This window comes from Tursiops truncatus, chromosome 1 (assembly GCF_011762595.2).
Source record: "Tursiops truncatus isolate mTurTru1 chromosome 1, mTurTru1.mat.Y, whole genome shotgun sequence".
Lineage (NCBI taxonomy): Eukaryota > Metazoa > Chordata > Mammalia > Artiodactyla > Delphinidae > Tursiops > Tursiops truncatus.
The window spans coordinates 45,545,607-45,571,355 of NC_047034.1; the positions used below are offsets into that span (position 1 = coordinate 45,545,607).

General features: G+C 35.7%; 1 protein-coding gene across 4 annotated transcripts in view; it reads left to right on the forward strand.

Annotated features, from left to right (window-relative positions):
- The first annotated feature begins 2,530 nt into the window (after positions 1–2,530).
- Positions 2,531–25,749, forward strand: part of EDEM3 (ER degradation enhancing alpha-mannosidase like protein 3) — a 59,356-nt gene continuing 36,137 nt past the window's right edge. The window contains exons 1-6 of one of the 4 annotated variants that reach the window (XM_019952696.3): positions 2,531–2,915; positions 7,217–7,262; positions 19,434–19,534; positions 20,066–20,105; positions 24,424–24,536; positions 25,507–25,660. In XM_019952696.3, the coding sequence (XP_019808255.2) occupies positions 2,755–2,915; positions 7,217–7,262; positions 19,434–19,534; positions 20,066–20,105; positions 24,424–24,536; positions 25,507–25,660 (615 nt within the window). In that variant the 5' untranslated portion in view covers positions 2,531–2,754. Of the gene's footprint in view, positions 2,916–7,216; positions 7,263–7,763; positions 7,909–19,433; positions 19,535–20,065; positions 20,106–24,423; positions 24,537–25,506; positions 25,661–25,749 lie in introns of those variants that run through there. The other 3 variants (XM_033853512.2, XM_033853520.2, XM_033853516.2) reach the window with 3 other exon arrangements.

The window sequence follows — 25,749 nt, forward strand, 5'->3', positions numbered from 1 at the left end:
CAAAGAATATGTTCTGTGTTATCATTATACACCTTTAAAGTGCAGTGTTAGCTTAAAAACAAATAAGCCAAGGGAAAAAAAAAATCCCAGAAAATGCTACACATTAAAAGCCAGTACTTTTTCTTTTTGAGAACAGTGTTTCTCAGTGACAGTTACTAGTCAATATTGACTTCTTATAAAGGATTGGAACATCAGGAAGGCAAAGAAAATTGACCACATTTCAATATAATTGAAGGTCGCTGACTGTTTTTCTATTTTCTTTGTTCCTAGTTTTCAAATTCTGAATGATTCGTGTTGACCTTTAGCTTGCCATGTTCTCTGTGCCAGAGCCAAGAACAATTCACAGGTATTATTTACTTAGCTAACTTCATCATTAAAGCTGCCAAAGAGGATCCAGGATGGAACCAATATAGGGTTGCAGGTCTGTACAAAGGATAAAATGAAATATTGTACAGAAGTGACCTCATGTGTTTTCACAGCCTCCATGTAAGTAGATAAGAACTATTATTCCTACTTTATAGATACGGAAACTGAAGGGATAAGGAAACAGGTAAGTATACCCAACATTTATTGAGCATGTGTAATATGAGAGGCACAGTGCTGAGTTTTGGAACATACATATAAATAAGGTAAGGTCAATACCCTCCATGCAGTCACAATGTAGTGGACATGGCTGACTGTGAAAAACACAATAATAAGGACACAGAATACAATGGGAGGATGATGTCTAATGGCTGGAAGGTTTTGGAAGGATTTTGTTGAGGTGGAATCTGAGCAGAGACTTAATGGGTAGTGAGTATTCTACAGACAAAGATGGTGGGACAGCAGAGGGGATGGTAACAGCAAAGGCATAGAAAGGATATAGTATGAGAATCTGTTAGTTTTCTCATAGGACTTGAGTGCAGGGCAGGGGTAGAAGGGAGAAAACATGTTCAGAGGATTTGTAGATGTCCTTGAATGCCAACTCTGGTAGCAATGTAGAGAAAAGTTAGGGTGGCAAGGAGATAATTTAGGAGGCTATTGTGATGGTTCAGGGAAGAGGTAATGGAGGCTTGAACTGAAAAGAAGCAGGAGTAGAAAGAAAGGTAGTGATAGCAGAAGTAGAATCTATGTAATTGTCAAGTGATTGGGCATAGACTGTGAAGGAGGAGGATGAGTTGAAGATGATTCTGACATATGGAGTCAGTTAACATTATTATATTTGAGCTTACCCTTGGGCCAGACAGAAGGGAATTTCTAGTGGGGAGGTCGAAATGTGGGTCTGGAGATCAGGACAGACACTGAGTTAGAAATCAACCACAGGGATATGATGGTACAAAGAGAAACCAACGAAAAGAAAACCTTAAAATTTTAAGACAGAGAGGGGTAATAAAGGTAGAGGAGTCATTGGTGTCACCTGAATGGTCGGTCTGAGAGGGAAGCAGAGGATGTAAGATGATAGAAATCAAGGAAGAACAGCTGAGCTGCTGAGGGTAAGAGTAAGCGATTTCCTGTGGTCACAGAGGTCACGACCAAGCTCCTAAACTCCGCACCTACCTACTGAATTATTACACAAGAAAAACAGTGTGGTTTTTCAAGAGGATTTTACTCCTCATTTTCCCTCGGCCATCAAAATTAATTGCAAGTACCAATTTTCATTAAACTTTCTTTGCAGCTCACACTAGCTTCCTTACGTTGAGCTTTCTAGATGACTATTATTAATCAAGTACGAGGCCCCCCCGTGCCCTCCTTCACTCTTGTGGTTACATGCAAGGGCTTCCAAGTCACAGAGGCTGGCTGGAATCTAACCCAGCAGTGTGACGAGGCTCATTACCTAACTTCTCTGGCCTCGGTTTCCTCGTTTGCAAAATGGGGGCGGTGGTACTCACCTATTAGAGTTGAGAAGAGTGCATGAGAGAATGCAAGTAAAACTCTCAGCACATTGCCATCAAAGGCTCAATTCATTTTTGCTGTTACAGTATTGAAATCTCCCTGAAGGCAGAAGACTACTCCAATAGGACTACTTTTCCCTAAGGCGTGCAGCACTGATCTGAGGCCGTCTGAGCCTCATCCTGCCAGCCCTCAGCGAAACGCACACGTAGGAAGAGGGATGAAGAGCTGACGGGCTCTCCGGGACTCGGCAGCCCACGGAGTAGGGCGGCTGGCTGCAGGGAGCCGGAGGAGGAGGGATCGCAGGAACCGCCCGAGCCCCTCGGGGGACCACACGTCACAGGGTGCAGCGCGCCCACCCAGAGTGGAAATTTAGCCCGGTGGAGTCGGATTGCGAGAGAGCCGCGGAGGAAGCAGTGCACGCTGGGAGCGGTAGTTTTCAGGCCTCAAGTTCACGGGTCGGAGGATGGCCGAGGCGAAAGGTCCCTCCCCGGTCCCGCCTTTTGTCCACGTCTCACTTCTCCCAGCCAATGCTCTCTCCTGTCCCCCGGGCCAGCCCCTCTCCGATCCGGCCCCCATTGGCCTTGAGGCTCAGCGTCTTGGGCCCTACCCGGAAGTAGCGTTTGGGGAGGTGGTTTCCTAGACTACGACACCGGAAAGCTGGGGGAGGCGCTCTGGGCTGCTGAGAGCGGAGGGCGGTGGCAGCGCTGGCGCTGGGGACCGGCTCACTGGCTTCGGAAAGCAGCTCGGCGACGGCGGCCGCTCGCGTTCCTCCGCATCCCGGCCTCGACACGGCTCGCAGCTCCTTTGCCACCGGCGTCCGGCAATGTGTCCCACCGGCCGGGCGTAGCAGCTGCGCGTGCGCGTGCGCGGAACCGCGGGGCCATGAGCGAAGCCGGCGGCGGCCGGGGCTTTGGGTACTCGGTCCCCCAGCGAGCGCCATGGAGCCTGGTGGCGGCGACGGCCGCGCTCTGCCTGGTGTCGGCCACGTCCGTGTGGACGGCGGGGGCCTCGCCCATGAGTAGGGAGGAGAAACAGAAGCTTGGGTAAGGGTGCTTGGAAGCCTGGGGTGGGTTTCCTCGTGAGGCTGACCACGGGCGAGGTGCCTGTCATTGCGACTCGGGCGCCCAGTGGCCTCTCCTGTCGCGATTGGGACGGCTGTTGCCTCGAGAGAACCCTGGAGGGGTGGACAGGGTCCGGGAAAGTGGGGGTCGCCGCCCGCGATGCTACCTCGCGGGACTGTCGGGGTGTCGCCCGGGCCGTCTGTGACACGTGCAGGCTCCTTAAGGCCAGCCGCGGTGTGTCAACGCGGCTGCCATGTCACTGGCCCGTGAAGGGGGCTACACACCGTTTCCCTGCGCGCGAGAGTTCCGAGGTTGCCTTTCATCAGAGACGTGGTTAGATTTCTTGCACAAGTGAGCTCCCAGGTGGGAAATGTTGCTGGTCTCACAGCAGTTAAGGAAATCATGTTTACACCTGTTACGGAATAGGGGGCGTTCATTGGAACTTGAACTTTACACATTTTAGCATTTCCTTGCAGTGGTTTTTTGCACTGCATTTTCATAGTAGAACAATATTTGATGGTAGTATTCAAAAGCCTCAATTAAATATACCTATTCACTTTACTCAAAGTAGTTTTATCAGTCTTGAAAGTCATGAAATCATCCGTCATATGTACGGCATTTAATTTAGAGTAAGTGTTCCTAATACACACCAGGTCCCACAAATGAATAAGGAAAAAGCCAGGAACCAGTAGAAAATGGGCAAAGGGCGTGAAGAGTTAATTCACACAAGAGGAAATGCAAATGGTCAATAAACATGAAGTTACTCAACCTCATAAATGTGAGAGATGCAGACTAAAACAATGAAATAGCTGGGTTTTTTGCCATCAGGCTGGTAAATACAAAGCACAATACATGGATGGAGTACTGACTGGATAGTTGAGGTGTGAGAAGAAACTTGGTGGGAGTGTAAATTGCTGTAATTTATTGACAGTCTCCTAAAATTTAAATTGTATGTATTCTTTGATTCATTAATCCCATCTCAGGGAATCTATCCTACAGAAATAAAAGCACTATTAAAGTAGAGATAGGTGTACGGGATGTGCATTTTGAAAGAACAGAGCTGTTCCTTGGAGCATCCATATTATGGAATAATATTCAGATATTAAGGAGGAGTTAGGTCGTCGGAAGGCTACCCAGAATATACTCCCAAGGCCAAAAAGATGTAAGCTGTAGAATACTATCTGTAGTATCCCATGTTTAAAAAAAACACAAAAAAACGGAGAAGAAATTGCTTAAGCTCAGAAAAACATGGAAAGATGACTACCTCCCAGAGTTACAATGGAGGTGAGGTCAAACCATCAGGTTTTATTTTATCGACATATACAGACTTCCATATTGTTTAAATTGTTGCAAGAGTCTTGTATTAGTTTTTAAATAAAACAGCAATAAAAGACACTTGTTGGAAAATTTAAAGTGTCAGTTATCAAAACAAAATTACCAGTAAACTCTAATAAGTGTCTTAAATTTTCTCTTTGTGAATTTAATGTATCACTGATAACTGCTTTACTGAATACCCTACTCTGTGCCAGGCACTTTATACTATCTCTGTAATCCTCTCTACTTCTTAATGAGGTGGATGCGATCCCCATTTTGCAGATGAGGAAATTGAGACTCAAGGTTGACTTGTTCAACGTTACAGAGCTAAGTAAATGGTGGAGCCAGTATTCAAACCCGGGTCTGTATGACTTCAGAGCCTGTGCTCACTCCACTCTGCTACACTTCCATAAGACTTGGAGAGAGAAGCTTCAAGTCTGTTAAGGACAGCAAGTATTTTTATTTGATCACGACTCCCCTTTCTACTTTTTTTGTTAAAAATGTTTGTTTGAAGAAAAGTCATTGGATAACTCATTTTTGACCAAAATAAATTTTTAACTGTAGAGCTCCAACCAAATTGGCTTGAGATTTCAGCTCAAATTTTGAGATCATTTATGAAAGTGAAGTTACAATTATTTAGGCTTGTTAATTTAGATTGCCTTACTCTAGGGTAAGAGTAGAATAAGAGTCTATAGCTACAAACCACAAATAAACATTGCTTGACTGCTTTCTCATCCAGGAATTTTCAGGAAACGGAACTATGATTTATTAGGTTTACCTGTACAATTTTTTTTGAAAATCCAAATAATGATTTATGATAAAAAACAGAAAATGCCTATCCCTTTCCCTACCCCCAGCCCAAACCAAACTGATGATAAAGACTGAAATTATGAATAGTAATAGCAATTGCTCGGTTGCTTGCATATTATAGTTAATGGAATTATTTACCTGGTTATATGTAGTCTTATACTTCCTGGAATTCATTTTTTGTTTTTTAAATGTTACAAAAGTTGTTAATGTTTTTACTTAAAAAATGAAGTATAAAACAGTTCAATTTCTGTAGCATGTTGGCAAGCAATGTAACTATAGAAAAAGCTGATTTATAGATCTAATTTCCAATACATTTTTATCCAGTTGTTGAATAGATATAAAACCTTATAGAAAAAAAATCTCTGTATAATATAGTAATTATTCTACCATTCTGTATTTAAATGAGTGTTAGGACTTATATGTGTAATTAGGAAAGAGAGAGAGCTCAGCTGGATATTAAATACCTCCACTTTGAAGTATTTGTTGTGAAATTTGATGATCATGTGCTACATAAATGTAAGGATTGGAAAATAGTGTGTCCTTGTTTGCAGTCGTGATTTATTCATAGTCTTGAAGCTTGAATGCTTGCAAAGTTGGGTTAACAAGTTAAAGCTTATGTTACCTGTAATACACGTGTCTAGGCACTACTATTACCAGTTACAGAAATTTACTTCTTGACAATAATTTTGTATTCTATTTCAGGGGAAGGAAAAAAGAATTTCCATATTCCATTTATTGATATCAGTGCTTGAAGGGAAAATTTAGCTCCTTTTTTTTGTTTGTTTATTAGCTAATTTGAGAGCTCTTTATCACCTGCAATATAATAAAAAAAAAGTCTAGAAGGATTTTTTGAGATACTCTGTAATTTTCTGAGATAACTTGATCCATATTCTATCATACATATAAACATATAAAGAATTAGTGTTTTGGCAAAGTGACTTATCACCTTGTTAATGATTAGGTGTTTTTAAATGATTATTATTTGTAAAAAGTTGTCAGGACTTAGCTTGTTCAGTTCACAAGTTTGAGTGTACTTGATTCTGCTGGTTATTATAGCCAGGATCTGGAAATAAGTCCTTTTCTGTCTGCTAGCTATATTATTACCAGTATTTCATCATCCATGATTACAATTTTTAAAATGATAATTGCAATATAACCGGAGGTAAAGTAAAAATATATCCAGCCATTTTCTTTAATATTCTCTTCAATTCTTGCCATTAGTGATTGGAACTTTGGGAATAATAGTAAGAATTAATAAAAGATTATTAAAATCTTTTTCTTCTGCTAATTATTGAGAGACTTGGCCTTGCCTAGCCATAACATTTTTTGCAGTTTTTCCTATAACCCTCACTCCCCCAATTTGAGAGTGTTTAATTGAAAGACTGATTCCTTGGTCCCAATCTTGCAGGTTTTGACTTAGTAAATCTGGTGTGGGGATCAGAAATTTCCATTTTACACAGTCATTTTGGGGATTTTGAGAAACAGAGTTAGCCAAAATACACAGATCTCTTTTCGAGGATTAGTTTTCTCGTATCAGGGGTGAATATTGTTTATTTGACTTTTGACAGAGTTTTTTAAAGGAGCCAAAGGTACATCATAAAATGTATCTTTTGGAAACACGACAAACATTAACAGAAATGTGTTAAACTAGGCATTAGTGATCTTATTCATTTAAGGGGAAAGGCAGAGGCTTCATAGAGTATCCTTATTTCATAGCAATACACACACCAACCCCTTTCTTTTGGTAGAATGTATAGTATAAGCAATAAATGGTAACAGTTATTTCTTTTGGGTCTCTTCAATATTTTCCCCTTTCAAGACATTTATGTTAAATAATTTTGTTAAGAGGTAATTGTTTTTCATCATCATATTTTCTTCTCTCTGCATGGCATGTATCATTCAGCAGTTTTCTTAGGAAATATTATAAAATGACTTTTACATAAATTGCTAGAATAGGAAAAGTTTGGCTCATCTCTGCATGATTCATGAAAGCTTGTCTACTAACATAGGTGTATTTCCTGACCCTTTTTATGTTCCTTCCTAACTAAATTTTCTTTTGTTTTTTTATTGGTATAAGTTTATGAAGGAGCATTAACTTTTTGAAAGATAATAAATAGAATATACTTAACTTTTTCCCATTTCTGCTCTTTTAAAATTAGGAATCAAGTACTGGAAATGTTTGATCATGCTTATGGTAACTACATGGTAAGTAGAAAGCTTATCTTTATATACCATTTATGAGAGCTGATTATTATGTGAGCACAGTCGACTGGGAATTTTAAAACCTGAATTAATAAGTTTTATTTCCTTTAAAAAATTGTTATTAATTTTTTAAAGGAAGTTTTTAAAAAATAGTACAAACATAGGCTAACAGAGTATTCCTGATATTGGTTCTTAGAGAACCAATTTATTGAATAGGTAAGAATAAATTGAATTAGATTATGAAACTTTGTATTTAAATAGTTTCCTTTGATGCTATCAACAGTGTTTATTAAATATATAGTTAAGGTGGATGTAAACATGAATAAAATGTTATCTCTGGCCTTAAGGAAAATGATTCTCTTAATTAAAAAAAAAAACTATTTACAAAATTACTTTATTCACTCTGAAAAAAACAATTGCTTAAGAGAGTCAAACTGTCACCTAGTTTCTGTCCAAATTATATCCTCATAGTATGCCTTGATTTGAATATATTTTGCTTTCTAGATATGCTGATCCATATTGTTTTAAAATGTCTTAGTGCTCACTTGAGATGAAGTAGCAAGTTCAGTTTTACAAGATGAAAAAGTTCTGGAGACCTGTTGCGCCATGGTGAATATACTTAACGCTGCTAAACTTACACTTAAAGATGGTAAATTTTCTGTTACATGTTTTGAACCACAATTAAAAATTTAATCCCCCTATAGTACAGGGGTAGGAGGTGGGGAAGGACATCTGTAGCTGCTCCCCCGCCCTGGCCACCTCTTGCCACTCAATAAAATGATCTTAAACTGCAAAAACATAGTGCTAATAATTTTTAAAAGATAACTAGCCAGCAAATTTTAGAGTTCAAGACATAATTTTACATGTAAATTTGTGTAATTTTGAAGAGTTTAATCAAATTATTCTGAGAATTACTTCTTATGCCTTGTTATGTCAGCAGATCTTCTTTAATGATTAAGGCCTATAAAATGTAGTTGGGAAAAGTTTGGCAGAGAACTAACTTTAATTGATTCTGCTTTAAGAATTTTTCAACTGATTCTGAGTCTATTTTTCTGTTAGCCCAAAATCTTTATATATTGACATTACCTTTATGAACATGTAAGTACATATGCTTTTATGCATTTTTGTATTTTTTAAACATGTCTTATATTTGATAATTCTTATTCCCTTTTATACTGTACAGTTTTTAAGAGTACACACTGAGTTCTTAAATGTTTTTAGGACATGATGGAGATGAAGTTTCAGGTATTTTTAACCATGTTGAAAACACAGTTTTGAATTCATTTCTCAAGACGCAGCTATTCCCTTAACATTTCTTTCAAAATCATTTATCCCTGGTTAATTCAGTTTGGGCAAAGCATAATTTAACAAATCTAAGCTAGTAGTTTTAAGGCGGCCAAGTGGGTCCAGGATACACCCTCAAACCTAAGCCATGTCATAAATGCGTACTTTTCGTTCCAAAGTTGAATGCAGTGGTGTACAGCTGGATTAATTCAATACATCTCACTCTGAATAGGGTCCTCTCTTTGTAAAGCACGGTATCTTTAACATCTTGTTCCTTATTAGGTAAACAGCTGAAAGTTATATCAGTACATTTTTCCCTACTATAGAAATGGGTTTCTGACAGAGCAGCTACCAAGGGCAGCCCTCAGAGGACTTCCTGGTCCAATTCCTATTTATTGGACCCTAACTGGGTAACTTTGTATTATACCTACCTGCCTACAAGATCTAAAAGAGAGGGATTTCAATTCCAAAGACTGGAAACTCCTGGAATTAACACCCCTCTCCATTTTTCCAGTGGAGTCACACCCATCTGCAGTCTACTGCAATATGTATTTTAAAATATTCAACTGTTTTACAACATGAGTGACTCTTGCAATATACTTGTGCTATGCTCAATTTATGTGAGGTTTGTAACCCAAGATTTAGTCTAGAATTCACACTTCCCCTTTTCAAGTTCTCAACTAACATGAAACAGTTCTAAAATATTAAACAGAGACCAGGTGCCCTGTACTTGTTATATGAAGTCAGCTGAAAATTTTTTCTAGTTCCTATACTCAGAAACACTGTTAGCTTGCTGTAGAGTAAAAGTGTATATAGGTTTTATAGTGAGACGGGTTTGAGTTCAAATCCTATCTCAGCTATTTAGCTTGGACCCTAAACAGATCATTTAATCCCCCTGAGCAGTGTCTTCCTATGTAAAATGGGGATAAGTACAAAGGATTATTGTAGATTCTAGGATTTTTGAGAACAAGAGACCATTTTCTTTAATTTTTAATAAATTCATCTTCTGTGCCTGTGCCTAGCTAGCATCATGCCTGGTACATAAATGTCTTATGTTTTGGTTTTTTGGTTTTGAAAGAACTGAATTGAATTCTTGTGAAGGTGTAATCAGATTTTTTTTTTGCATTTGATTATTGTGATATATCTTTGCCTTTTAAAATCAAAGAAATCATTTAGTAAATTTTATTAAAAATACAAGTTAATGGTAAATTTGGGGATCTATAACTCTGTTTACTTTGGTGTAGTCAGTTGCCTAGTATGCTAAAATGTAAAATGCCTGGCACATGGTAGGCATTTAATAAATGTTGAAAACTTTTCATTTCTTACTAGTTTTTAAAAATATTTCTCTCCAGTCTAGTATACAATTACAGCAATTCCTTTTAACTTCCTTGGTTCCCGGGAAAACACTTATTTTCCAAAGATTAAGAGCAAGAACTCTGGAAATGAAGCAGGACACCCTGAGGTGGCTCTGCCACCTACCAGCTGGGTTACAATGGGAAAGTTACCAAATCTCCCTGAACCTATTTCTTCATCTCTCTAAAATGGTTCACCTGCCTCACAATGTTGTTGTAAGGATTAAACAAGTTAATACAATTAAAGTGCTTAGACCTTGTGTCCAGCAAATAGGAAGCACTGTGTAAGAGTTTACTGCTACCAACTGCTGCTGCTACCATCACTGCTACTAGTAATTCATTCTCTACCTGAGATTGAAATTGCCCTCCTAAAATTTGTCGAGGCTTTAACTCAGAACTCATTCCCCAGATTGTGCATAGAACTTTCTTCAAACACACTCATTCTTTCCTTGTTCTAGGCATGCAGCCTTTGAGCTTTTTTTTTTTTTTAATGACTCCCCAGGTTCTATTAATGCTGTTTTTCAATAACAATGCCCTGCCAGCCTTAGGTAGATTACTGCATCTCTACCATCTCTTGGTGTTACCTCCAGGAATTTTCTGATTTTATCAATTGATAGCATAAGTACCGACAATCGTAACAACTGTACTTGACAGATCTCTAGCCCCAATTAGACTGCAGTTTATCCACAATGAATTGCACAGATGGCTTTCTCTTTTCCCCAAATAGCATGAAATTAGATGTTTGTTTTGGCAGTTCTTGAGTGACCTTATTTACCTTAGACCACAGCTACTTTAGGGCTTCTATTAGCATGTTTTTAGTATTTGTACTGAGGTCTGTTTGCAGATTAATTTAGATGACAAAATACATGTATTTAGGCCACCAAATAACCATTTTGGATCTGAGCTCTCTGATCTGATCTTTGTCTTGTAATGTTTTTCCTGTCTACTGTAGATAACTCAATTATTCACTGTTATAAGCAGAAACTACTTTGGTAGAGCCCTAAACATTATAAATAAACTCTAAAATCGTTGGTAAGCACAGTTTCCTTTAACTAGTAGCATCATACCAATAACCACTTTTAAGCTTGATTTTGTGAGTGTACAGTTCAGAGAAAGAGATCAGTCTTTATCATTTAAATAAAAGGAACTGTTTTAAAATGTAACTTTCTTGTGGATTTCTAGATTTATGTAAGTTTTCTTAGAATTATTTTTTTTCTAATTTTTTAAAAACATTTTTTATTGTGGTAAAATATACATAACATAAAATTTACCATTTTAACCCTTTTTAAGTGTACAGTCCTATGGCATTAATTACATTCACATTGTTGTGTAAATATCACCATCCATCTCTAGAACCTTTTCATATTTCCTTTTTGAAACTGTGTACCTAATGTTTCTTTTTGATAGTTTCTTCATCAAAAAGAGTACTTCTGTAAATAAAGTAGTTTAGAAGTGATATTAATAGTTGGGAGGAGGGAAGATATAAATGTATGTACATTTTTTTGCATAGACGATTGTAGGACTACCTTTTATTAACCATTGTTCCTTGGCCTCTACTTATAGAACATCCTAAAAATCTGCCAAAATGACTTAAGAAATTCTCTAGTATCCTCTCATAGTTTTTGTTTTTTTAAATCACACTCTGATACTCCATGTAGGATTTTAATAGAACCAGGTCTTTCTATTTATTTAGGTAGAATTTATAGAGAAAAAGATTTCCAATTTCAAATGCATGGTTCTGAGTCAGACAGTTGTATATAGTTGTTTAACCACCACCACATTTATGATCTAGAACATTTCCATCACCCCAAAAAGCTTCCTCATGCTCCTATGCAGTCAGTTCCTTTTCTCCACTTCTGACCTCTAGCAACCATTGTGATTGGCTCTTTGTCACTAGTTTTCCCTTTTCTAGGATTTCATATCAGTGGCATCTTAAAATATGTATGTAGTGTTTTGGCTCACATTCTTTCCTGTAGCATGCTGTTTTTGAGATTTGTCCATGTTGTTGGAGATATTGTAGTTCCTATTTATTGCTCAGTAGTATTCGTTGATTTGATAGAACACAGTTTATTTATTCATTCACCAGTTGATAAATATTTAGCTTGTTTCTGGTCTTTGGCTATTACTAAAAGACTGCTGTGAACCTGTGAATGCAAATTTTTATGTGGACATACATTTTCATACTTAGGAATGGGATTTCTAGGTCATATGGGAAGGTTAAGTTTAACTTTTTATAAGAAACTGCCAAACTTTTCTAAAGTGACTGTAACATTTTGCATTCCACACAAGCAATTATAAGAATTTTAGTTGCTCCACACCTTCTCCAACACTATGTATTTTCAGTCTTTTTAATTTTAGCCATTCTAGTGGGTGTGTAGTGGTATTTTGTTGTGATTTTAATTTGATTTTTTTCTGATGACTAATGATGTTGAAAATCTTTCCATGTGCTTAGTAAATCTTTTTTTGGTGAAACATCTGTTCAGATCTCTTGCCATTTTAAAATCAGGTCATTTGTCCTGTTATAACTGAGTCATAAGAGAGAGATATTTTCTGGATATCAGTCCTTTATCACATATGTGTTTTGCAGGTATTTTCTCCCCATCTGTACTTTGCCTTTTAATTTCTTAATGTCTTTTGAAGTGCAAATGTTTTAAATTGTGACCAAGTCCAATTTATCCTTTTTCTTTTATGATTCATCTCTTTTATAGCCTACCTAAAAAAATATTTGCCTAGCCCAGGGTCACAAAGATTTTCTTGTTTTCTTCTAGCTGTTTTATAATTTTAGCTTTTTCAATGAGATCTATTACCCATTTTGAGTTAATGTTTGTATATATGATGTGAGGTAAAGGTTTCTTTATATATATATTTTTTCTATGTGGATATCCAATTATTCCAGCACTATTTGTTGAAAAAAGTATTTCTTTGCCCCACTGAATTACTTTGGCACCTTTGTAAAATCAATTAGCTGTATATGCATGGATCTGTTTGTAGACTCTGTATTTTTTTCCACTGGTAAATATGTATTTGTACATCAATATCACCCTGTCTTGAGTTACGTGATATTAAGTCCTGAAATCAGGCAATGTAAGTCTATCAGCTTTGTTCTTTTTCAAAATTGTTTTGAATATTTTAGGTTCTTTGTATTTCCATGTAAATTTTAGAATCACGTTGTCAATTTCTACAAAAAAAAGCCTATTGAGCTATTGATTGGGATTATGTTGAAATCTATAGATCAATTTGGAGAGATTGACTTCTTAACAGTATCAAGTCTTTCAATCCATGAACATGATGTCTCTGCCCATTTATTTAGTTCTTAATGTTAGCAATGGTTTGTACTTTCCAGTGTACAGGTCTTGCACATCTTTTGTTAAATTTATTCATAATTATTTCACATTTTTTATGCAATTGTAAATGGTAGTTTTTCAAATTTTAATTTCCAATTGTCCATGTTATACAGAAATACAACTTTTTTCTGATAACCTTAGATCCTTGCTAAATTCACTTATTTCTAGTAGCTTTTTTGGTAGATTCCTTAGGATTTCCCACATGGTCAATCATGTCATCTGCAAACAAAGACTTTTCGTTCTTCCTTCCTCCAAACTATGTGCCTTTTATTTCTTATTATGGCAGTGGCTAGGACTTACAGTATTATGTTGAAAAGAAGTGGTGAGATCCTTGTCTCATTCCTAATCTTATGGAGAAAGCAGTTAGCCTTTCACTGTTAAGTATGATATTGGCTGTAGGTTTTTCATAGATGCTCTATATTAAGTTCCTTTCTATTTCTAGTTTGCTGAGGATTTTCATCATCACAGGGTATTTACTGAATTATGTCAAATGCTTTTTCTGCATTATTGATAACAATCTTCCTAAAACAATCTGTTGGTAGCAGGACTTTATTTCATTATAACATTATTTATTATCATTTATTTATTTCATATAATATTATTTCATAAGTTCAATTAATTTTATCATTGATCAAAACCAAATTGATTAACATATATTGAAGAATTTGGAAACTTTTGTTCTCATCGTATTTTGATTAGAAACTTTTAAAGCATGCTAACACTCTACTCTGTTGTGATTAATTTAAAATTTTATGAGACAACTGCAGTTTTATTACTTATTTCTCCTCAGCGCTGAGAAACGTTCCAGAAAATATGTTACCTCCAAGGATCATATGTTCAATGTAGAAGTATTAATAATTTAATAGTTTAGATAAATGGAATCCTTAACACCTGAAAAATGGTTTAATAAGTGAGTATAAATAGTGAACAAAAGGAAAAAGGAAAATTTGACTTGGAGTGAAAGGAGAACTGAGAAATTATGCAAGTTCAATCAGTAATTAGCATATGCTATCAATATACGATACATCTATCTTTTATTAAGTGTCATTTAGTTTTTATTTTAGGAAGGAATACCTTACCTGCCTCAAGGAGGGAGGTGTTTAACAATAAGGATCTGGAATAAACCATTTGAAATGTATGTAACTTTATGGGAAATTAAATAGATTTGATATCTTCAATAACTCACTATTATAAATAATACTTTTGTCTTATTAGTAGAATAAAGTCTCTTCCCTTTGCCTAGTTTTTGGAATTGGTTTTACTAAAAAGTCAGTTTTGGATGCCACTTTGATTTGAGTGTTTTGAGGCAGAGTTATATCAAAGTGGCAGTAAATTTAGAATCTGATGTGGAGAGTCTACTATGTTTTGTTTTATTTTATGTTTTTGCTCTTACTTTTAGCTAGGCACCTGTTCTACTTAATTGATATAGGACTCTTTTATCACCTGAGTTTTATTTTGAGTGATAATTTTTAAAGGTTTTTTTTTTTCTGGCTCTGAGTCATAGCAGTATGAATTTCTTATCCTTTGTCTTGGCAATACATTGTGAAGAGAAGGCATTACTGTAACCTCAAATAGCCAGGATGTTTGAAGTGTAATACAGCTGTTTATGTGCCATGTATGCATTTCTCTGAATTTATGCAAACCAACTGTAGTTAGCTTTGTGGTTAACCCAAAGAAAAGGCTGTGGTTTTGTTTCTATCGTTAATGTTGAAACAGGGACATAAAGTATTTTTACACCTGGTTCAGAACTCCCTTATTTGATTATTCTGGTTTGGGGTTGCTATTAATATTTTTCTTACCTGGATGAGCTTCGGGTTTGAGTTTATTTCAGACAAAGGTGTTTGTGTATGTTTGTGAGTGTTTTGCAAAACCCTAAAAATAGTAGTATTAAGCTTTATAAGCAGCGGTTTAAAAAGTCAAGAGCTCTTTACAATCAGATTAACGTTTGAATGATCTCTTACAAAGTACCTTACAAAATATATCAGCAAGTTTTAAAAAATATTACTTATCTTGAGTTACTTCTAAGTGTTGTTTATATGTGTTAGATATAAAACTATAAAGCAGGTGCGATAGGGAGGGTGGGAGGGAGATGTAAGAGGGAGGAGATATGGGAACACATGTATATGTATAACTGATTCACTTTGTTATAAAGCAGAAACTAACACACCATTGTAAAGCAATCATACTCCAATAAAGATGTAAAAACAAAAACAAAACTATAAAGCAATAAAAACATTGTGTATTCTGATAAATCACGGTTCTATTGGAATTAACTGAAAAAGTAGTTAGGAACTTGACGTCTAAAAGACACATGTAAAAGTAATTAGGAATTTATACTAAAAATATATATATAGTATTAATATTATGAAATATTGAATTCAGAATTTAGTAGCTGCATGTGGATTCTGATTATATCAAAACATTTGTTGCCTGGAATCCTTTCCTCAGGAAATAAATCATTGTAGAGCACAAAACTTTTTAAAATACTTGAAGGATTGCAGTCTGCGGTGCTTTTTGTATTTAGTCTACTTTAATTAAAAAAATTTTTAATTAATTTATTTTTGGCTGCATTGGGTCTTTATTGCGGCACACAGGTTTTCTCTAGTCGCGGCGAGTGGGGGCTATTCCTCGTTGTGGTGTGTGGGCTTCTCATTGTGGTGGCTTCTCTTGTTGCAGAGCACGGGCTCTAGGCACGTGGGCTCTAGAGCGCAGGCTCAGCAGTTGTGGCACATGGGCCTCGGTGCTCCGTGGCATGTGGGATCTTCACTAAGTTAGAATAGTGCTTGCCTTGCTTGCCTTCTTCTCATTGTATAACTCAAGATGTGGACCATACATCTCTGCTATACCTTGTATAGAAGGTATAAAAATTTCAATATTTGGATCAGCTTCAAAAATTTTATCCTTTGCCCTCTGTGTCATGAAATATCCCTGGGAATTCCTTTAATGGGGAGTTTTCTGCAGGCAATATTTCCTCTGCAATGTCTTTATCCTTTTATGTCACAACCAGTTTTTTCATCTATGTGGATAATTTGGCCTTCACTAAATTCCTCTGGCTGCATATCTAGGTACTGTTTGAATGGCAGCAGTATCAACATTCCATGGTCAGCTGTTTCTTCTATAACCCCTTTTATGTTCAATTTGAATTTCACTTACAGTGTTATCACTTTTCCTTTCTTTGTGAACTTTCATCCTCGTTGGTTAATTTCCTCTTTTGATTATTTATTTTTATAAATTGTCAAACTGTCATGTAGGATTATCACTAGGTGAAAGGCACATAACTTCATGCTTGCTGTCTGTGAACTAAACAATAGATACACAGTGATCAGTCACTAATTCCACTTTGAAAGGAGTTGTGTGATTGATCACTGATTATTTACATAGTGATCTGTGGATTGAAGAACAAGCATCAAAGTTTGCATTCTGTGCAATTACTTAATAATACAGTGGTACCTGAGATTTGAACTATGTTTTTGAGAGTTTATTTAAGTAAATTGTGGATCTCAATTTTTAAGTGTATAGTGAAAACATGCAAAGTGAAAACTGCCTATAATAATATAATTGATAAAAATCCTGAGTTGAATTGGGGAAAGGTATGAGTATATTAATCCTATTATTCTTGTCAAGTAGTCAGTAAATATTGTCTAAAGTTGAAATATGTAAATACAGTGATTCTAGCTTCTAAATGTTTCTCATAGTCACATTTTATTAATTTTAGAAGAATCTTTTAGGGACACTCCCCTGGTGAAGAAAATACAAACTTCAGCAGGTTTTTCTTATTTCCCTCCTTTTCTGTTAAGACCCTCAACCAGTAGGTGGAGATATTCTAGTCCAGTTTCATTGAAGCAACTACCCAACTTAAAGAACCTACTTCACTGGCTTATGGCCACGCATGCAGGGCCAACAGCATCAAATCTCATACCCTTTGGCCATTAACGTATTTCCCACTAAGGCCTGTCTTTTTATTCCTAATGCCCATGTTGTGGTCAGTGCAGCTTCACCTTCTACACTCAGCTATTCAGTTTTAGTACTTGAACATTTCCTTCCTCATTCTCAAGCTCAGCTATGTATTAAAAAGAATTTTAAAAATTTATACAACATTTCACTGTGTGTAGTAGACAGGAGGGAGGATTCTTGCATGTGCTTCATTATCACCTAGACTAGAAATACTGTGTCATGGTCATTCATTAAAAAAATCTATTCAATAGTATGCCAGACTATAAAGTGCCTATTAGTTGAATCACTGTTGTACATCTGAAACTGACATAATTCTGTACATCAACCTATTTCAATAAAAAAGCACCTATTAAGAAATATTAAGAAATATGTGAGACCTATATGAGGAAACTGAATTCATAAAAGAAGATCTGAATTAATACATTGATGTAGTATTCCTAGATTGGAAGATTTAATTGGTAAAGATATCAATTCTCCCCAATTTAAGCTCTTCCAATTAAACTCTCAGTGGAATTTTAAGGAAATTTTAAAGTTATCCAGAAGAGTAAACTTGAAAAAGTCATTAAGAAAATTTAGAAGGAAATAATTGAGGGGAGTGAACTGCTTAACCAAGTAGCAAGGCATGTTGCAAAGATAGAATGATTAAGATAATGGTTTTGAAGCAGGAAGTAGGTTTGTGGAACAAAGTAGAGGCTACACAACTGTATGTTTGTGTAGACACTTTTGAACTAATAAGCTGTATTTCAAGCAATTAAGGAAAGGATGAATATTTTAAAAGGTGATATGTAAGAAATTGGCTATTTGGGGGAACATATACCATTACATCCCTATTTCACATCATAAACAAGATTAGATTCCAGGTGGAGTAAATATCTAGACATAATAAAAATAAAATTATAAGAGTACTGTTTTCAGAGACTCAAGATAGCCTTCTTAACCATACCTGAAATTTAGAAACTATGAAGAAAGAGACTAATAGATATAACTACATATATAAAGCTTAAAGTAAAAAGTACCATAAACAAAGTTAAAAGCCAAATGAAAGAAGGGAGGAAAATGCTTACTGTGTATAACAGTGTATAAGGAGTCTCTTGGCTAATAAGACAACCAATAGAAAATGAACAAAGGGTATAAACAGACATTTCAAAAAAAGAAATAGCAATGGCTAATACAAAAAGATATTTATCCTCAATAATGAAACTTGAGATACCATTTTTTATCCACGCTATTGGCAAAATGTAAACTATTGATCATCTCCTATGTTAAGAGTATTGTAGGAGTGTAAATCGGTGTCTTCAGTTTGATAGTAGCTATCAAAAATTAAATATCCATACCTTCGACCCATTGGGTCTGGCTTTAGGGATTTAATCCATAGAAATACAAGCATATGTACAAAAGACATGGGCATATAGCTGTTTATTGAAGCATTTTTTATACAGTGAAAAATTGAGTTCAACCTGCACATTCATCAATAGAGGAATAAATAAATTTTAGCATATTCATTCTTTGGAATAGAATATGAGGAGCAAGTACTATGAAGTAAGTGTATGGGCTCTGGAGTCAGGTTGCCAGGTTCGAATTCTGGATCCATCATTTACTAGTTGCATAACATAGGCTTACTTAACTTTTCTGGGCCTCAGTTTTCTCATCTATAAAATGGAAGTAATTGAATCTGTTTCAGAGGGTTGTGTGATAAATAAAGTATATAGAACAGTGCTTAGAACATAAGTACTCAATAATACTAACTAATATTAAATTATCACTTTGCAGTTATTAAAAAGAATAAAATACATCTGTAAAATTCCAGCATGGAAAACCCCATAGTGATTTAAGTAAACAAATTTTAGGACAGTGTATGCATATGGCATGAGTACCTATTTGTAAATGGAATTTTTCAATGATACATGTGCATGTATTTCAGTGTGTGTGGATAAATCTGGAAGGATAAATGCCAATTGTAACAGTAATTATCTCTGGGGAGTGAGATTGGGTGGAGGGGAAACGGATTGTCAGATTTTCAAAGAAATATTTTCCTGTATTTTTTTTCCAAGCATGTATTGTATTTATAGCTAAAAAGTTTTTTTTTTCTTTTAAGGTTCCATACACTGTAAGGATAGTAGAATTTTTGATTAACTTTTATTTTACTTAAAAAAAAAAAAAACCTGTGAAAAGTTGTGTTCTCTAAATGATGGGTGCTTTCTCTTGTTTTCCTTAGTGACTCACTGAGATTTTCCTTGCAGGAACATGCGTACCCAGCTGATGAACTCATGCCTTTGACCTGCAGAGGTCGAGTTAGAGGCCAAGAACCAAGTCGGGGTGATGTTGATGATGCCTTGGGAAAGTGAGTATTAGCAAAGGGATGGCATGGCATCTGAGAGTTCCCAAGTCTTAAGACATCTCAGAGGCAGTGTACGTTGTGTATCTGGGGATTGGTTAAATTTCAAAGACTGCTTTAAGTATTACATTAAGTTCCTTTATTCCTTTCTGTTATCTTTTGTAAAATATTAATCAGTTTACCTCTTAGATCAGTGAAAAGTTGAGTAGTTTGTTAAGATGGATGTAACTTTTAGAATGTATATAAAGTCATTGATGTGTTATAAGATGTTGATGCTTTAGTATTTTTATTTGCTTTTAAAAGAGCTAATGAATATTTCTGTTCATTTTGAAAGATATGTAGTTATGCTGAACATAAATGTGATGTTAAGGCTTTTCAGGTTCTTTCAGTGTTTTACAAGTTACATGGCACTGTAGATGCATGGAAGTACTAGTTAATGGAAGCTTCCAGTCAGTAGGATGTAGATATGTCTGCTTATACATTCATGGATAAGATATTCAGAATTCTAATGTATATCTTACTATACTTGTTTCTTAGATTTTCCCTGACACTGATTGATTCTTTGGACACTCTTGTGGTAGGTTTGATTCTTCTTGAATTATTTTATATATTTCTTAATATGTGCACTCAAGTATTACGAATATAATCGTTACACAGTAAGTCTGAAATAGAAGCCTTCAGAATTTAAGATGATTTGATCTTTGCTTCTAAATAAATCTTTCACACTCTTGAATTGATAACGTCATGTGAATGTCAAGTGAATTATGTAGAATCATGGAGATACTCAAATAATTTATAGGTATTGTCAGTTTATGTGATGGCCCCTTAATCAGGAAAGTTGTTTCCCTTTGGACAAGGAGGTTGATGATATTGGAAGAAAGTAATTCTAGAAAATGCCCTTGATATTCTTGTTCCAGAAAGACGTGCCACAATCATACTAAAATTGTTAAATTAGAATTTTTATGTGTTATGTTCATTAAAAATTAAATTTTTTATCAGAAGTGATTTTTAGCACCAAGTGATCACTACTTGGCACTCCTTTTAAACCACATGGGATACAAAATCATTTAAATTAATTCTAGTTGGGGACAGTTTGTGATGGCAGAGGGGAATGATTGAATTCCAGATGTCATGATTTCTAAAGGTAGTATCTTTCTGGTTCTTCACTCTCAGATCATTTATGGTATAAAAATTAGGCTTGTTTCAGGATTTTCCTTAAGGCATAGTTCTCAACTTTGAGTTAATGTCTGAAGTATTGATTAATATTTTTTTAAAAGGACAAAAAACCTTTGTGGTGGCAGAAATTTTTCAGAACCTGGCTTTTCTTCCCAGTATTGATTCTACATTCTTCTTTCACTGGGTGATTCTTTTTTCTTTTTCTTTTTTAACCAGAGACTGTCAACTATATCAGCACCTTGGAAATATTACCTGTGAAGTTTTTTTTTTTTTTTTTTTTTTAACCTGTGAAGTTTTAAAAAATATACTTCTCTCCCAAGTTACTCTGATTTAATTTTCCTGGAGTGGGACTGGGCATTATTATTTATTCCTCTAAAGCTTCTTCTTGCTTATAAAATTCAGCCATGGTTGAGAAGACCTTTTTTGTTGAGAAGACTGTGGTTGTTTAGACCTTTCTAGCTGTATCAGGGTTTTGAAAGTTGTGACTTCATTTTTCAGAGATTAAAGGAATGTGTGAACCATGTTATAATGGCTATGAGAATGAGAGAGAATATTGTGTACCTTATTTTTGGTTTAGTGGTCTTATTTTTGGTATAGTGTTCTGCTGTAATAGAAGAGAAAAAGATAAACAAGTATCCCAGGAGGCACAAATTACCACCCTGGGAGAAACTAAGTGGTGTTATTTATTTATAAGTATAGCTGGATGGTGCACATCAGCTCGATCTTGATATGGTAGGGTGAGCGAGGAGCAGTAGCTGTGTATTAGGAAAGACCATAGGTGGACTTAAGTTTGTTTCTCATTCTGTCATCTTGGCTTTATCCTTATATACAGTAGGTTCTCCATCATCTCTCTGTAAGCTCTCATTGATTTTTATGAACATGGACCTCAGATATTCTCTGTGTTTTTAAAATTTTTATCAGAAATGAAGGAGAAAATGTGGTTCTAGGCTGCCTAACTTTCCTATATTTAGAAACCTATTGGTCTCTAATAGAGCAGCCATTATTATAAAGGTTCTATTCTGCTTTGAAGTTATACCACTTCGACATTGGTTCTCAAAATATGATTCCAGCACCACCAGCATCAGCATCACTTGGCAGCTAGTTAGAAATGCAAATTGTAGGGCCTCATCCCAGACATTGAATCAGAAAGTCTGGGAGTACGGCCCAGCAGTCTGTTTTTTTAACAAGCTTCCAGATGATTCTAACGTATGCCAAACTTTGAGAACCACTGTGTAATAATGCAGTGCTTTTTAAACTTCAGTGTACTACAAGTCATCTGGGGATCTTGCTAAAATAAAATGCAGATTGTGATCCAGTAGACTGCAGATGGGGCCCAAGGACATGTGTTTCTAGTAAGTTGCCACTTGGTGGTGCTGTTGCTGCTGGTCCGTGGACCACACTTTCAGTAATGTTTGGTGTAACTTGAGTTCTAACTCCTCGTAGCCGGGAGTACCAAGAAGTGATCACCTAATATTGATATGTGACCTTGGCCAAATTATTTAGCTTCTCGGGGCCCCTGTTTTCACTTCAGAAGGACCTAGATTAGATATCTAAGATATCTATCAATAGATACCTATTTAAACAGAAGTAGTAGAAGAAATTAAAGTAGTTTGGAAGTTGTTTCCTACGTTTCGAAGGAAAGTTATCTTGTACATTTTATCAATACAACTATTAATATTTCTAATTTACTTTGTGATCTTTTTTTTAGATGTTGGGTATAGGATTTTATTAATTAATTAATTTTTGCTGTGTTGGGTCTTCGTTTCTGTGCAAGGGCTTTCTCTAGTTGTGGCAAGCGGGGGCCACTCTTCATCACGGTGCGCGGGCCTCTCACTATCGTGGCCTCTCTTGTTGCGGAGCACAGTCTCCAGACGTGCAGGCTCAGTAATTGTGGCTCACGGGCCTAGTTGCTCCGCGACATGTGGGATCCTCCCAGACCAGGGCCCGAACCCGTGTCCCCTGCATTAGCAGGCAGATTCTCAACCACTGCGCCACCAGGGAAGCCCCTGTGATCATTTTTTGATTTGTGGTTTGTTTATTTGAAAATCTTAGAGGACATATCACTTGGGACAGGATGCAACCTTATTGTTTTTATTTTGGTCATACCATAATATGTAAAGTAGAACTTCTCTTGTCATAGTTTGATCTTTCAGTTTAAACTCTTGTTCATAATTCTAGCCATCTAGTTTCTATTGATTGTAATGAAGTCAAGCACTAAAACTTTAAATTTACCACTAAATTCAACATGGCCATGAAATCTACAGAAAGAAAGATATTGAACAAATTAAAGATAATGGGGGAAGGGAAGAGACCTGAATTTGTTCTTTGTTATCAGCTAGGTGCTTAAGAAACTCATCAACTAATGGAGATGTTAGAATGAATTTTTAGCTAATTATGGGCAAAGAACTCTCTTCCCATTTTTATTCTCCTTTGAAACAAATAGCGTTGGTGCTATTCTTGGGAACAGTTCTCGGGAGATAGACTTTGGAAGAATAAAATGAACAAAATGATACTAAGAAGGGGTGTGTGTGTAAGGAGTGAGTAGAACAGTTGTGTTTCCTTCTAGAAGTGCTAGAGGGCTGTGCGCATCTGCATTTGTGGCTGCAAAATTTACACGGACTTTGAGATTAAGAAGGGAAAGCACTCAATTTAAAATCAGGTTTTGTATTATATTTTACTCAAGGCTTACCCTAAATTTTACTTGAATTTTAGTCAGATGCTCTTATGGAATGCTTAATACTTAAATTAGAATTTTTAGTGAAGTATCAAATCAAGTGAGAAAGCACTATAAAATATTATCAAACAAAAAGATTAAACAGTCAAGTAAAGGGAAACCACTTTTAATGGACCTGGGATCTAAGTAACATCTACTTGTGCAGCCTTAATTTAGACTGAAAAATTAAAGCAACCTGTGTAATGACAGTGACCCCACCCCCACCCCACCTTCATGGAGCTCATTGCAAGCATTCAGAGTTCTTAACTTAGGATTGTAGACCCTCATGGTAATAATGGTAATAATAGTAATGATATCAAGCACTTAACTAAGTCAGGTGCTCTACTAAAAGTACTTTACATACCTTACCTCATTTAGGAAAACAAACCTATGAGAGTAGGTGTTCCCTCTTTTTGTAGATGAAGGAATAGGCTCAGAGATAGAAGTAAGAACTACAATTCAAATCAGGGCTTGGTCTTGACCCCAACATTGCACTGCCTCCTTAGTTAGGGGCTGCGGCATCCATGGGGTGAAGACGGCAAGTGGTGTATGATTTAGGATCAGTTGAAGGATGTGCTTTCTTCTGAGACTAAGCAACTTTTTAAATGATGTTTGGTGAATAGGGCGGTTTTTGTTTTGTTTTGTTTTGTTTTGACTTGGAAGCCAAATCCCAGTAGAGCTCACCTCTTGTAGCTCTAAGTCATGGGTCATACACACCAGCTGACAGTTCAGATGATGATTGTTTTAAAGTCCTAGTGATATTTCAGTGTGTCTAAAAAAAGAAGTGTGTCTAAATAAAGATTCCTTGCAATATAAATAAGCATTTAATTTTTTTTCAGTTTTCGATAGTATCACATTTTTATAATAGGTTTAAGAGAAAAGTTTTTTGTATGTGTTACTTTTTAGAGTCTTAAGGTATTAACTTGCTATTAGCAGCTCATTTTGAGGATATTTCTCTATGTCTTGGTCGAAAAGGACTTTGTTTTCAATAATTTTCTTCTCCTAGGTATTAAATAAAACTAAAGAATTTGAAGATGCGGTGAGAAAAGTTTTGAGAGATGTTAATTTAGATAATGATGTAGTTGTATCAGTCTTTGAAACAAACATCAGAGTTCTTGGGTAAGTATGTGAGACACTAAAGCTCTAATTTTAATAACAGAAAAGCCAAGGGTACACTCTTTATTCCTTGATGGTAATAAAGCAAGAAATTTCTTATGTTTAAAAGATAAAAGTTGGGGTATTATAAAACACAGAGGCTGTGGGATGACCCTGCATTATATGAGGCACAGAGAGCAACAGGCTTTGGGAATAGTTGTAGACTCAAATCAAAGGCAATCTTTGTTTGTTGTTAAAAAATGACTGACTATAGGTCGAATATTTGAGTATTAGCTACGTCGCAGGTTTTTTGCCAGATTATCTAGTTTACTAACCTTAAGCAGCACCTCTTCAAGCCAAATGAAACTGAATTTATAGGATTACCTTTGAACTAAACAGTTTGAAATATTCTTGGAACACAGGAATTACAGGATTTATTAATTCACGTTTCAACATGTAGTTTTATATTTAATGGTTACTTTTGTGTTATTGTAACTCATTTCCTTTTTCAGACAAAGTGAATCTATTCTTCAGTTAAATTTAAGAAATAGCTTTGTAGTTTTTCACAGAGTGTATTAGTCTATTACATTTAATACAGAGTGGGGAGTTTTTTTTTTTAATGTTATGCTAAGAGTCAGAGATTTCATGATACTATAATTAAATTTAAAATTTCTTAAAATCAAATCTGTTAAATTTGTTAAGATAAATGATTTCTAGGATGTTTTTTATTTTAAGAAAATTTAAGGTATTTAAGAATGCCAAACACTTTACAACAGATAAAACATCTGATTTTTTTTTTTTTTTTTTTTTAATACTGGCTATGTAATATGGTTTGCCACAAAATGAGTAGCCAGAGCTAGGGGAAAAGTTAAGTTCTTCTGTGATCTTTGCTTATGTACTCTAAATTGTTGATAATAAGATACCCACATCTTTTTAGGTGATGATGTTTAAGTATCTGTACAATGTGGCTAATGTTTCACCTCTGTGATTTTAGGGGTCTGTTGGGTGGACACTCATTGGCCATCATGCTGAAAGAAAAAGGCGAGTACATGCAGTGGTACAATGATGAACTTCTCCAAATGGCAAAGCAATTGGGTTACAAACTTTTACCAGCTTTCAATACTACCAGTGGCCTTCCTTATCCAAGAGTAAGTAGTTCTGAAAAATATAGCAGTCTTTGTATCCTTCTTCACTATTGTAAAAAAATCAATTTTTGTGATGCAGCCATTGTTCCTCA